The sequence below is a fragment of the Drosophila mojavensis genome, unplaced genomic scaffold (assembly GCF_018153725.1).
Source record: "Drosophila mojavensis isolate 15081-1352.22 unplaced genomic scaffold, ASM1815372v1 contig_136, whole genome shotgun sequence".
Lineage (NCBI taxonomy): Eukaryota > Metazoa > Arthropoda > Insecta > Diptera > Drosophilidae > Drosophila > Drosophila mojavensis.
In genome coordinates this window covers 19,436,705-19,450,065 of record NW_025318667.1, presented here as the reverse complement: position 1 = coordinate 19,450,065, position 13,361 = coordinate 19,436,705, and the positions used below count along the sequence as shown (strand labels likewise).

Genomic DNA, 13,361 nt, shown 5'->3' with positions numbered 1-13,361 from the left:
TATATATATAAATATACAAGTATATATAAACTCGAGCTTAAGATTTCAATTTCGATAGTGGTCAATATAAATATGCTGGCTAATTAATTTCGCTTTTGACTGAAATGGGTTCATTGTTCATTGTGGCCCGTCGCCCAGTCGACAGTTTGTGCTTTGATTTATATTTGATATTCTGGCAAAAAGCATTTGCCACACTTAACAGCCTCAGCAATCTGGCAATGCAGCGGAGTAAAAAGTAAAATGAAAAAAAAAGAAAAGAAAAGAAAAGATAAATAAACAATAACAATATTCGCATGTCGGCAAACTAAAAACGGGACGGCAACTGGGCATGCCACATGTGAAGATCAACAACCTTGCCAATGCGAACATACGTGAATGCGATGCAGCCGCTACACAGCGCCAACAACTGCAGCAGTGGCAGCGGCAGCGGACAGCGACGCTATGTTGATGGGGACAGTGCACAGTGGTTGCTGTCAATTTTTTTTAGCATATAACAGTGACTGTTTAATGCTCGCTCTCCCTCTCACTCTCACACCCTAGTTCTCGCTCTCGCTCTAATCTAGCTATAGCTCTCGCTCACACTTTCGCTCTGAGCTAGAGCCTTCGATTCTTTTCGGTTTTGTTCGTTTGATGCTCTTCTCACGATCATTTCGGGAGAGATACGATTGTCGTTCGGCCAATGAGGCACAGAGTGTAAGCAAATGTCTACTCCGAAAACTCAATGTAATCGGTCTCCATTTTCACATGCCCATGCACACACTCAATTCACTCAAATAACAACAACAACAGAGCCCTCTCATTTCATACCATACACAAAAGACGGGGAAACCATAGAACGAAAAAGTAAGGACAATTCCGATCACGAACGAACTCGTTACAGAACCGACACAAACAGTTGCTCTCTGAGTGCTTTCAGTAAATGACACTTGTTTACATACATTACGAAACGTTAACTATAATTAATAGTTAAGGATAGCGCATTGTTTAAATTTGTTTATATTATTATTTATTGCCTGTCTAATTTGCTTGTGACTACGCCGACATAATCTTTTCTATATCAATATATAAAATGGATTCTTATCATCTTACTAAATCACATATCTACTGAAAGGCAAATAATATAGCTAACTAACTATAAAATGGTAGTCAAATGATATATGTATATACAATTTTTGTTAGTTATGTTAAATATTCTACTTTGACATATGCCTTGAATCTATATATGTAAATACATTACAATTAATACAAAAAAAAAAAAAAAAAAAAAAAAAAAAACGAATATTAATATTCTGTTTGTAATGTGTATATGTCTTACAAGCATAAAAGTAAGATCAAGATTAAGATTATTTTTTTGTTTTTGTTGTCAGCTCATTAATCAATTAAAAACATCAATTAAGCTGCATTATTTGTTCTATTCAAACAAGTTTTCAATGTTAGTAAGAAAACCTAAATATATTTAAATTCCCCCCAATACAAATAACATTTCGACAAGGTGCTACACATCTCGTGCCACTGTGCAGCCGCGGCACTTGCAACGCTTGGACAATGTTGGAAAATGTTACGTGTTTCGGGCTGACGCTTAAGTTATTAATTTTGCTGCTGCTGACGAGCGAGTGAGTGAATTGTTGCTGTTGCTGTTGCTGTTGCTGCTGCTGTTGTTGTTGTTGTTGTTGTTGTTGCAGTGTTTTATGGGTCCATTGTTATGACAGCATTTAGATCATTATACCGTTTATGAGCTTTAGCAGGCCTATCATTGTCTCCAGCATTCGACATTTCTTTTGGGGTCTGTAGTGCTGTCGCCAAGGAAGTGCTCATCGCTCATGCTAATGATGATGCTACAGAGTCATGGGAGATGCATTGACCACATTTCACTTCAAGGCCCTGACCGCCTGCCCACCGGGTCAATCAGCTAGTCTAGAGGGCTGGGCAGTGCTGGGCGGTGCTGGGCAGGGCTGGGCAGTGGCCGATATCTTGGCCATCTGCCCGTGGCCAACGTGACGGCAATGGCCAATCGATCCACTTTGGGAGCAAAACTTTCAATTTCGGCTGCTTTCATGAACGAGCCGGCGCACCGGCGCACCGTCGCACCGTGTGCTTGGCATGCGAAGAGACCAGTTAGCTAGTTAGCCAGCCAGCTAGCTGGGCTGCATTGCATTGCAACGCATTGAACGGCTATTGGAATTGCAGTTGCATCTGCCCGATAGACATCTGGAAGTGCAACAAATTTCGCGTGCGCGGAAGTTGCTGTCGCCTCCTGCCGCAAATGTTGCGCATTTCGAGTGAGTATTTTTGCTTCAATAATGTTTCGTCGACTGGAAAGTCGGGATGCAGCCACAGCTACAGCCACAGCTACAGCCACAGACGTTGCCGCATTTGCATAGGAAAAATTATAAAAATTGGTACAATTTGCCGTCCATTACGGCAGCTGATTATGCTAATTGTTTGCTTACATACTTGGCTTTTACGTAAACTCATTTAAGCCATGTGGCAACAGGCTGAGCAGGCGCCGCGAACAATGCACAGAAATCACCCATCGAAGTGGGTGAAAGTTGACCAGAGCTTAGCTAATTATAAGAAGACCAAATATAGTTATATCAGTGCTTTATAATGTGAACTAAAATGAGAGCAAAGCTATGTTTTAAAAATTATGCGCATTATGGATTATATATAGATATGGATTATGTTGGTATGCAATTTTAATGCTTAAGTGTGAAAAAATATATAGAAAAATGTAAGAAAAATGAGAAAATATGTTTTGAATATGCAAAATTTAGACTGAAATAAAAAATAAATAAAACTACATATTTAAAAAGAAAATACAAATTTAAGAACAAATGCAGGATTTTTTTTTTTTTGGCTATGCAAATTTTTATATAAAATGTAGAAAAAATAATAAAATATTTATAACAAAAATATAGAAAAAACACCGAAAAATGTTGATTGTCCTTTGCTGTTGCTCTTTGCAACAACTTTTGCGAAGTAAGACTGTAAATGAATATAAACATGTTGATATTTCTACCATCTAGACAACTCCGCTAAATAAAGCTTAAACAAAAAAATATAGAAATAATTGCAATGACATCGATTAGGTGGCAGATACTTGGACTGCGGCACAGACAGACATAATACTAGATATAGGACTCAAAGCAAGCGAGTGTCAAACTAAATTAATATTAGAATAAAGAAAGTAGATTTAGGTGACAAAAATATGCAAAGCTGAATTGCAGAAAGCTTTGGATGCTAAGAGTTTACCACAAAATATCTTGATTATTTATAAGTTTCTCAATTTTCCTTTAGAGTGTAGGCATCCATGGAAACTACGACGCGGTTTTCAATGGACTACAAATACGACTGGCAACGCATTCAGCTCGCACCTATACTTGCACACCAATAACAACAGGAGAGGGCTCAAGGGATTATCAATATCCTCATCATCTCATAAACTTCGTATATTGCCGAATAGTAACAAGTAGTTTTGTTTCTCTCCCACTGCACTAGCTAAGTCCAAGACAAATTGAATAATGATCATTATCATCATCAATGAAGCTAAAAGGAATTCTCTCAATGCTCATCTAGCATTCCATACCTTAACAATTTGGTTCAGCAAACGGTCACACTTGAAATGAAGCACACACTGAAAAGCTCCTATTGCAGTGCATGCGAAACTTTGATTCGTTTGCTTACTTGAATTTCGTTGCATTTTTTTTTTTTTGTTTGTTTTTTTTTTTCTTTGGTATTTTGTATTTCCTGTTGGTTTCGGCAGCTGATTTGCGTGTCTGGGCGCAAGTTGCTGAAATTTGTATTTCGTATTTTGTATTTTTTGTGTGTAACATGCATTTAAAACTTTGTTGGCATTTAACACCACTCAAAAAATGGAAATAAAAATGAATGCCGAATTAATTTTCAATTGATATTATTGTGTGTTGAGTTTTATTGGTTTCATGCGTGCCTTCCGGGTGCTCGTTGCAAATTGCATAATATACTTGAATTTAACGCTGAATATTCCGCAATAAATATGTGTTAAATGCGCCAGCGATGCACTTGCCACACATGCTTGCCACATGCAGTGCGACAAACGTGTGGCATGCTTTTAGGCGACGCTGCAATATCGAAAAAGACTGTGCCTGCAATACATGTGTGTAGCCAGACTGGGGGATACCCTGTTGATCATAGGTGGGGCATGGTAGGCGAACGCTGAAATTGGGGAGACTTTGTTGTCATCAGCCGCGTAACACGGCTCTATTAATATGATGTATACAATATTCGTAGCCGGACTAGCTGGACTAGGAATTACTCTGTAAAATTACCTGTTGCACTTATGAAATATATATGATAGTATAGCAAGATGTAATGCATCAAGTTGGACACATCCACTGATATTGGAAAGAAGAGGACATATGATTGACTAGGGCCTACAATGTTGAAATCATAGAATAAGTATGCAATAGAGTAGCGCTTGGAGAATAACCAGATCATGACATATTTCATACGATAAGTCGTATATAATGCAATGTTTGCTACACGCTGAGGCGGAAAACGCCGCCAGCCGTGTTCTCGGAGGGGGATCCAGTGCCGTAGGCGAATGATGCCAAATGTCTTGGAGTAATACTGGATCGGACCCTCAAGGTCACTGACCCCCCTGCTCGACTAGGAGCTGATATATTGCTCAGTCTGCACATCTTTTATGCACACATACATACACATGCATCCACACGTACGTATAAGCACTTGCAGCGACTGCGCTTGGGTTGCGCTGCAGTGTGAGTAATATTATGAGAATTTAATTGTTGAATAGTTTATTTTGTAGATGGACTATCTTTATGAAACTCTCAGAACGTGATCATATAGTTAAAATATGTGTACACTCCAAAGCACAAGTCTCTAATACTTAAAATACGTTTTCTACAAATTGGGGGCGAAGGGGGCGTGGTGTCCGAAATCTGTAAATTACAAAATCTTTGTATTCATCAAATATATATACACAGTAAATCTGAAGTCTCCAAGTCTAAAAGTGTTCAAATTGGGCTGAAAAAACAAAATCAATTTTTCGAGTATTCCCCATAAAAAAGTTATCGGATGACTTACAGAAAAAATATGATAAACTTGTACTGCGTATGGTATACATGAGTCTACATGCAAAACTTTAGCTTTCTAGCTCTTATAACTTCTGAGATCTAGGCGTTCATATGGACGGACGGACTGATGGACGGACACTCAGACGGACAGGGCTATATCGACTCAGCTCGTCGCCCTGATCAAAATTATATGCGCTCTGCGATGATTCCTTCTGCCTGTTACATACTTTTTCAGGGTATAATTTCCAATTTTCAATGGGTTCAGGGTATAAAAAATGACCGGATTCCTTTGTTTCACATTATTTTTATTCGTGCAAATATATATAAATTCAAAAGCACATTTCATCATTACAAGCTAATTATTGCACATATTTAACACGATTTGTTGTTGTTAGCAATACACAAAGGGAAAACTAAAAAAAACAAAAAAAAAAAAAACAAAAAAACAATAATAATAAAACAATTAATGAAATGGGTTTACAATAATAAAACAACTGGCATGAGCATGAAGATGCAGTAAAAGAAGATGAATTCGAATTTGATGAAGATCAGACAAGGAGCTGCCTCTCGCCGTCTCCTTTGGAGCTGAACCGATTGCCCGGCTGGCTTGCGGGTTGGGCAAGCCGGGGCCAAGCACGTAAAATAAATACTAATGATAGTTTCCTTTCGACAACAACAAACACACGAGAGCGATGCATTTTTATACAATAATATTAACAAATAGCTGCAATAGCTGCTGAGTCGAGTCGAATCGAGTCGAGTTGAGCTGGGTTAACCCTCCAGCAGCTGCGTCGTCTTGTACTCCACGGCTGAGCCCATCTCGGCGCCCAGCTTCTCGCGCACATATTCGCGTATCTGCTGCAGCTGGCGGTCGGGAGCGTGATCCGGTTTGGTTGCCCGCTTGCCCTGGCGCTGCTGGAGCGCCATCTTCAGGCCGTGGGCGTGGTAGTTGTAGGGAGGCTGTGTGATGCTCACGGGCTCGGCGGCCTCATGGGATGGCTGATAGTCGGCGGCCGTGGTTGCCACATCTGTGTGGCCACTCTCCGCCTGCTGCTGCGAGTGCTGCTGCTGCTGCTGCTCCTTTGCGTATGGCCGAATGGAGGGCAGCGAGTACATGTTCGAGGAGTAGTCGGCCCCGTTGCTCTGCGAGTTGAAGATGACCTTGGTGTGTGTGGGTCGCGGGTTGTTCTCGGTGATGGGCAGCTCGTGATCGTGGCCAGTCGGCTCTGCTTCGGGCGCCGTTGGTGGATCCTGCTCCGGCACATATATGGGCTGCTGCTGCTGCTGGTGTTGCTGCTGCTGCTGCTGCTGATGATGCGCTGGCTCGGAGGGCTCAGCGTATTGCGTCTGCGGTGCCATGGCAATCAGATAGAGCTGTGGCTGATAGCTGCTCTCGTACTGCGTCTGCTGCTGCGGCTGGGCGTAGTAGTACTGCGGCTGCTGCTGCTGGTAGGCGCTGGGCGCATAGTAGCTCTCGGGGGCGGGCGGCTCGTACTGCGGTGCCTGGGCCATCTGCTGATGGCGGCCTTTGTAGCTCTGGTAGACATCGTCAATGGGCGCGTACTGTATGGGCGGAGGCGTGGCGGCCACTTGATGCGCGTAGCTGACGTCCGGATGATAGTGGGCCGGGTCGTGCTGCTCGGGCGCGGCGTAGCCCTGCGGCGCCAACTCCTCGGCCTGATGCTGCTTCCGCTGCTCCGCCTCCTGCAGCAGCTGCAGATACTGGGCAGCGCGTATCTCCAAGTATTGCTGCAGCAGTGCCTGCAGATGTGCCGCATACTTGGCCGGGCCGGGTATGCGCAGCACAATTACGGGCTCCTGGTAGTCTCCGCCCGCCCCACTGATCTCTTGGTGCGGCTGTGGCAAATCGATCTGCGGCTGCTCCGCATGCGCGTGCTGCTCAGCGCTCGGCTGGCGTGTTTCGTAGCTGGTCTGCGGCTTCAGTTCGTAGGAATAGGAGGGCTCAATGGTCACGCTGGTCACCTGCTGATGCTGGATGGGCTGCTGCTGTGCCTGAGTCGTGCCCGGCTGTTCGTATTCCGCGGACGAGTAGCCAGTGTAAATATCGGGCGACTCCGTCGCGGGTATATCATGCTGCGAGTACGGGTAGAACATGAACTTGGGCGGCGTATAGTCGTATCCCTGATGCGCATAGCCATAGCTGTGGAGAGACAGAGTGGACAGAGTTTTAGTATATCAGACAATAATCATTCGAGTGCATTGAAAGCCTTAAAATCAGTTCCAGTTGAATTCTTGGCAGCTGATTTAAATACCCGTTTACGTTCTCTTTTAGCCATTACACCTGCAACTGCAAGTTGCGGAAGTGGAAATGTGACTTTAATTGTAAATAATTGCAACCTGCATTCCATTCTTTGCTATTGATAGAAGATTGTTATGAGAGCCGCAAGGCCACAGTTAATAAATAGTCTAGACTCTGGTTGAAATTAGAATACATTTTGGATTATAAAATATTATATACGTATTTGAATTTTAAATGGGAAAAATGCTCAAAGAAAATACTTTATTTTAAATGTATGTGTTATGTAAAACTTCCATCTAATAATTTTCCACCTTAATTTTCATGAGCAAAAAAAAAAAAGCCCTAAAGAAAAATTTGAATATGAAGTTTTCCATCTGGTTTCAGACCCCGCCCTCGCTCTATAAGCCTAGCTCAACTGCCTTTCGAAGGCAAGACTCTACAGCTCTTCCTAGTTCCACTGCATCTATGCAGCACATTGGGAGCAGTAGCACCTAAGAGTCTGGCAAACTGGTTCCATACAGCCCCAACACAAATTGTGTCTAGATTCGAGCAGTCACTGACCCCAGTTCGCCGTCGATGGTGCGCTTGCTATTCTTGCCGCCGCTGCTGCTGCTGCTGCTGGTGGTCGTATTCTCACGCTCCACTTTGATCTTGATCTTGTTGCCGTGCAGCTTGAACTGTTTGTCCAGCTCCTTGATGAACTCCAGATCATCAGCGGGCAAATTGCCAAAGCTGGCTGTCAGCGAAGGTGGCTTGGTCGTTGCCGTCGTCTTGCTGGCGATCTTGACGCGTGGCTTGCTCGGCTTCGTTGTGGCTGCGCTGCTGCTCGTCTGGGCGGCTGAGGAGGTCAGCGTTGTGGTGGCGGGCGTCTTGGTTGGTCGCTTCTTCAGGGTCGTCACCTTCTTCGGATAGCCGCTGGCTGAAGACTTCGTCGGCGTCTCTGGCTGGCCCAGGGCGCTGGCCAAGCACAGTCCAGCGCATAGCGTACACTGCAATGGCAAATCGAAGGATGCGAAACGGTTAAAAGATTCAATGCATTTGCTCTGGGCTAGAGTGAGCAGAGCCACACAGCCGGAGAGTGTGTAGAGACTCGGCGATGCTGGGGCTTTTGTTTGCCGCCACCTTTGTCTCCGCTTTGGGCTCAAGGTGAGGCGCCAGCTAGACAAACGAATGTTGTGGCTGCTATTGCGCCAAAAGCTCTTTTGTTTTTGTCTTCTCGGCTATCGAATGGTCTCGATACAAAAACCCAACCAGCTAAAATCATTAAAAATCAAAGCGACTCTTTGAGCACTAGTAATAAAAATCAACAAAACACTTTTACAGCTCACACACATATACACAGACGCACGTATTTCACATTTGACATTTCGTCGTTGTCGATTCAATAAAGTGAATGTGACCGATGAAGAAGTCCGGCTGCAGCCTGAGTTTCAGCAGGAAAAACATTTTGCCAAGTTCGTGTCCTAAGTCTTTTGTTTTGAATGCGCAAACAAGCTTGCAGCATCAGTTGTATATGTATGTATGTATGTTTATTTGTGTATGTATGTATGTATGTAATATATAATATTGTTGAGCTGAACAATTGGCAGCTGTAAAATCTTTGGCTTAGGCCTTGCTGCATTTTTTTTTGTCAAGTTCGTGTCCTTAGTCTTTTGTTATGCCGCATTATATAAGCTCTTGGCTTACATCATAAATAACTCATTGTGAGTTGACATGCATCGTGTATTGAAAGGGAACTAAGTATATATATCTTCTTATCATAAGATTTATGTGTTATAGGTAAATTGAATATATTCGATAGATAATTTCTAGAAGCTTGTGGGTTGCAGCTATGTGGCCTATGTTAAATCTCATCTTAACATTTACATTCATATGACTTGATTTTCTTACACGCCTCGACTCGTTTATTAACCAACTTTTTCCAGTAGTTTTCATGGCTGTGTCGCATAGCATCGTGACTCTTTAACTCTGCTTTGTTTATTCTTGGCAACTTTAATAACCATTTCGTTGCAGCATTTCAACACTTTGCATGTGCTTAAGCCCCTGACTGTCCGTGCGCCATAATACTCACAGTTTTTAATTGCATTTTGTCACTCAATTACGGCAACGATAAATTCGAAACTGGGACAGTGTGCCAACTGAAAGCCGCCCGGACTCAAGATACACGATTTAATAGCGCTCAGTGCCTTGCCGACATTTTACTATTGCTCATTTTGTAATTGTTTGCGTGCGTGTGTGTGTGCGTTGTTGTTGTTGTTGTTGTTGCTGCTGTTATTGCTGCTGCTGCTTTAAGCAGGAAGACTGTTTAGCTGACTTTCGTTCACCTGCTGCACGGGCGCACCTGCGACTCAACAACAACAGCTACACAAAAAAATAAAGATACTCAAAGAAATAAAGACAAAAACAAAAAAAAAAAAAAAAAAAACGAGCAGAAATAATTTCTGTCAAATGCTAGGCATTGTGGCTGGGGCACGTTTATGGCTGGAGGGGGCGGGCGGTCGCTGGTGAGGAAGTCGACGAGTTTCGCTAACATGCGAATTTATGTGATCTTTGTTGTTATGTTTGTTACCCGCTTTTATATAATGCGTCCAGCAGCAGCCACACACTGTCCCCCGCCCCCCTCCCAGCTGGCCCGCTCCCCCTCCCCCTTTGCCACCTGTCAGCCTGGCCAGCATTGATTTACTTTTGGTGGCAAGAAAATTACAAAAAAAAAAAAAAAAAAAAAAAAAAACAAATGTTTGTGCAATAATTTAATTAAATTAATGCGACTATTGCTGCTGCTGCTTTTGTTGTTTTTGTTGTTGTTGTTGTTGTTGTTGCTGCCTTTCACTTTGCAGAATGTGACAACGAGCTTGTGTCAAACAGCTCAGGCAGAACATTGTGTAGCACGTGAAATTCCATCAAGCTATGTGTGGAATGCCACAAATACTCAAATGCCTTTTTGGCATGCGAGGGGCGTGAGTCGTGAGCTGCGCTATCGTGCTACACGTCCATCTCTAGCTAAGCCGTCGCGCAGAGAGCGAAAAGAAATTATTGCTGCTGGCGCTACGCAACGCGTGCAAATTAGCCTCAGCTGAGTTCAGTTTTGTTGCTGCTTTAACCGTTAGCCGCTGCTGCTGCGTGATGCAACAAAAGGCATAAAACACACAAAAAGAGAAGAGCCATAACTATAAAATGTAAATTAAACAACAATCAAGCAAATTGTTAGGCAGCCGCCAGAGCAGACGTCAAAGCGAAGTCCTGAGCCTGAGCCTGAGCTAAAGCCTCTTCCTCAGCTATGAGTACTTTATGTAATCGCAACACCAAAACGAGTTCTGCCTGCCACACACACACACACACACAAAACACACACACACACACACACACACACAAACACAGACACACTGATAGACTCTAAAAATGCTGTCGCATTTGCGTAAATACAGTTTGCGGCCAAGTTAGTTTGGCAATCCAATCCAGTCCAGTTGGCAGATCTGCCTAATAAACGTTGATAGCCCACGACTTGAGCCAATTAGCGCATAGATATGAGCACTGCGGCTGGAACTATCTGATGGCTCGAGCGTGACGGCGTGTGGCAGATGTGGCTAAGCTGTTGCTGTTGCTGTTGGCGAGGCCAGAACCGCAGGCGTTTTAGCCAACTCGAAAACAAAAATTGACGCTTAAGAGACAAGGGCAAGGGCGGACAACGTGCACAGCTTAAGAGGTTAAAAGGTCAGCCAAGCATTGAGATTATATTTGGCTGATTTGACGAGTTGTAAATGGAATTGTGTTGTTGTTTTTGTTGTTGTTGCTGTTGTATTATTGCAGCGGAAATGATGCTGCGTGGAGACATCTTAAGGCGTAGAGGCCTATCAAATTGATAGATTTAAGTCGACATATATAGCTATGAAGCAGATTAATTTATATTTCTTTTGGCAGCTTTATGATATATTATTATTATTTATTTTGTTTATCAATTTACCAGCTGTCATAGAAAAATAATTTTTAAAAAATTATGCAATATTATAAATATTATATATTATCGTGGCAAATCTTTGCTGTCCGAGTTTTGGACGTTACAAAAAATTTAATTGATTTAAATGAATTATTTTTCATATTACAAAATGCAAATAAGAGACACAAATACAAAATTGTTCGATTGTAGTTGGAATATATACATATATCTTTGACTAGCTATAACTTTTGGTAATCTCTTTGTTTATCTGAAAGAGCCAAATCATGTATTTGTGTAACGTAAACAACTTGAACGGCCAAATTGTTGTTGGGGTAGCGACTGTGGCAGGATCAGTGAACTGGCACCACAGACCGGCTGAGCTTGTAAGTGCCATGAACTGGCCGCACACACACACACACACACACACTAAGACAGACACAGTGAGCTGTAAACTCCCACTGTGAGCACTTTCTATGACAGTCATTACGTGGCATTGCCCCGCATGTGCAGCACCCCCCTCGTTAGACAACGGTGAAATATATCTTGCAGCTGGCCAAGCCGGCTCAGTGGCTGGCATGCAAATGAATTAAGCAGCCAACGGGATGACAGCACCGGAATGGCAGGAAGCGTTGCGGGTGGGCGTCAGACACGCCTACAACTACACTTTCGCACACACACACACACAGACACACACACACACGCTTCTAAGGAAAGCTGAACAACAAATAACAACAATTGTTGATGTTTCATAGGCAAATATTGAGTCTGGTTGCTCGTCAATTAGTAAGGGTTTGCCAATGGGCTGGCCTGGTCTGGGCTGGGCCCTAATGCTTCCGCATTATGTAAGTGTGGATGGGCTGGTGTTTCCTGCTCGTATAATACGTACCAATATCAATGCTAATCTCATTGTTTCCAAAGATGTTTTGCTCGTATTTGACTTCAGACAATGCACATTTAAATATTAATTTTTCACACAAAACACTTTGAGCACGAGCAGATGCTGATGTAAATGTTGATGTGGATGCTGATGTATAGGTGTATCTGTATCTGTGTATCTGTGTATCAGTTCGTTTCTTATGGATTGTATTTGCTTCACTAGTTTCTCGTTTTAATTACTTTTTGCGCACAGTTACACTGGCTAAGTGCAAGCAAAAGAGAAAAAAAAGAAGAAAACCCGAGATCACACTCTTCAAGAAAACAGAAAAAAAATAAAGGCAACAAGGTGCTGGAAAATTGTGGGAAACTTGATCGTTGGGTGCCAGCGCTCGACGTTGGTTGCGGCGTTCAAAACTCGCGCGACTAACTGTGGCTGGCGCTGGCGAAGCGCTTGGTTTTTATGCCCAGCCACAGCCGCCGCCGCAGCAGCAGCAGCAGCAGCAGCCATCGTAGCAGCAGCACCAGCAGTAGCAGCGTCTTCGTTGCAGCAAGTCCAAGTCACTTGGCCAGTCAGTCAGCCAACGGGAACGTGCGGAACGAGCAGCATACGAGTTCACCAGCAATGACACCGATGTGTGTGTGTGCGTGTGTGTGTATGAAGGTGTAGGTTGCTGCCATACGCGGCTGCAACAATAAGCAAATGCAATAATAAACAAATTTTCAGATTCGTTTCAATGTTAAAATACTTGTTTTACGTTACACTTTTTTTTTCTCTTTTTTCTCTTTTTGCCAAGTTCTTTTAGCCACAAAACGGCTAACATGATATCTACCATTTGCAAAGATATACATATATATTACTATATATAAATACCATGTCACTGGCATATGAAAAACCTAGTCTTCGACTTAATAGCAGCAAAGGCGGCCAATGCAACCAACGTAAAGTTAATGAACGAACATATAGTCTTTAATCGATGAAACGAGAAATATGAAATGGATTGAATATTTCCTAGAGTTGTGTGCTGACTATTATCTATTAATGGTTATTCAGATGTATATCAATAGACATTCCATGATTTCAAAAATTGTTTGATAATAATCTAAATTTTCTAGCGCAAAAGTGTAAATTTTATATACACATATATTAATTTTCATAAAATATGATAAGCATAACTAAATAATTAAAAAAAATAAAATAATAATTTTTTTAATAATT

At 42.5% G+C, this 13,361-nt stretch overlaps 1 protein-coding gene across 1 annotated transcript; it reads right to left on the bottom strand.

The window, feature by feature from the left end:
- Nucleotides 1–5,394: 5,394 nt before the first annotated feature.
- On the bottom strand, nt 5,395–12,595 carry LOC6584259 (putative mediator of RNA polymerase II transcription subunit 12). Its single transcript, XM_002009879.4, has 3 exons — nt 12,156–12,595; nt 7,897–8,324; nt 5,395–7,236 (listed from the first exon to the last, which is right to left on the bottom strand). Exons 1-3 carry the CDS (start codon nt 12,174–12,176, stop codon nt 5,847–5,849), a joined length of 1,839 nt encoding a protein of 612 aa, XP_002009915.1. The 5' UTR covers nt 12,177–12,595; the 3' UTR covers nt 5,395–5,846.
- Between the last annotated feature and the right edge of the window lie 766 nt (nt 12,596–13,361).

Excerpts from the sequence above, each read along its gene's own strand:
- LOC6584259 (XM_002009879.4), bottom strand. The coding sequence starts at position 12,176 with ATGAGATTAGCATTGATATTG. Across the intron at positions 8,325-12,155 it reads TGAGATTAGCATTGATATTG|TGTACGCTATGCGCTGGACT; the intron begins GTACGTATTATA and ends TTGCCATTGCAG. Across the intron at positions 7,237-7,896 it reads ACCATCGACGGCGAACTGGG|CTATGGCTATGCGCATCAGG; the intron begins GTCAGTGACTGC and ends GTCTCTCCACAG.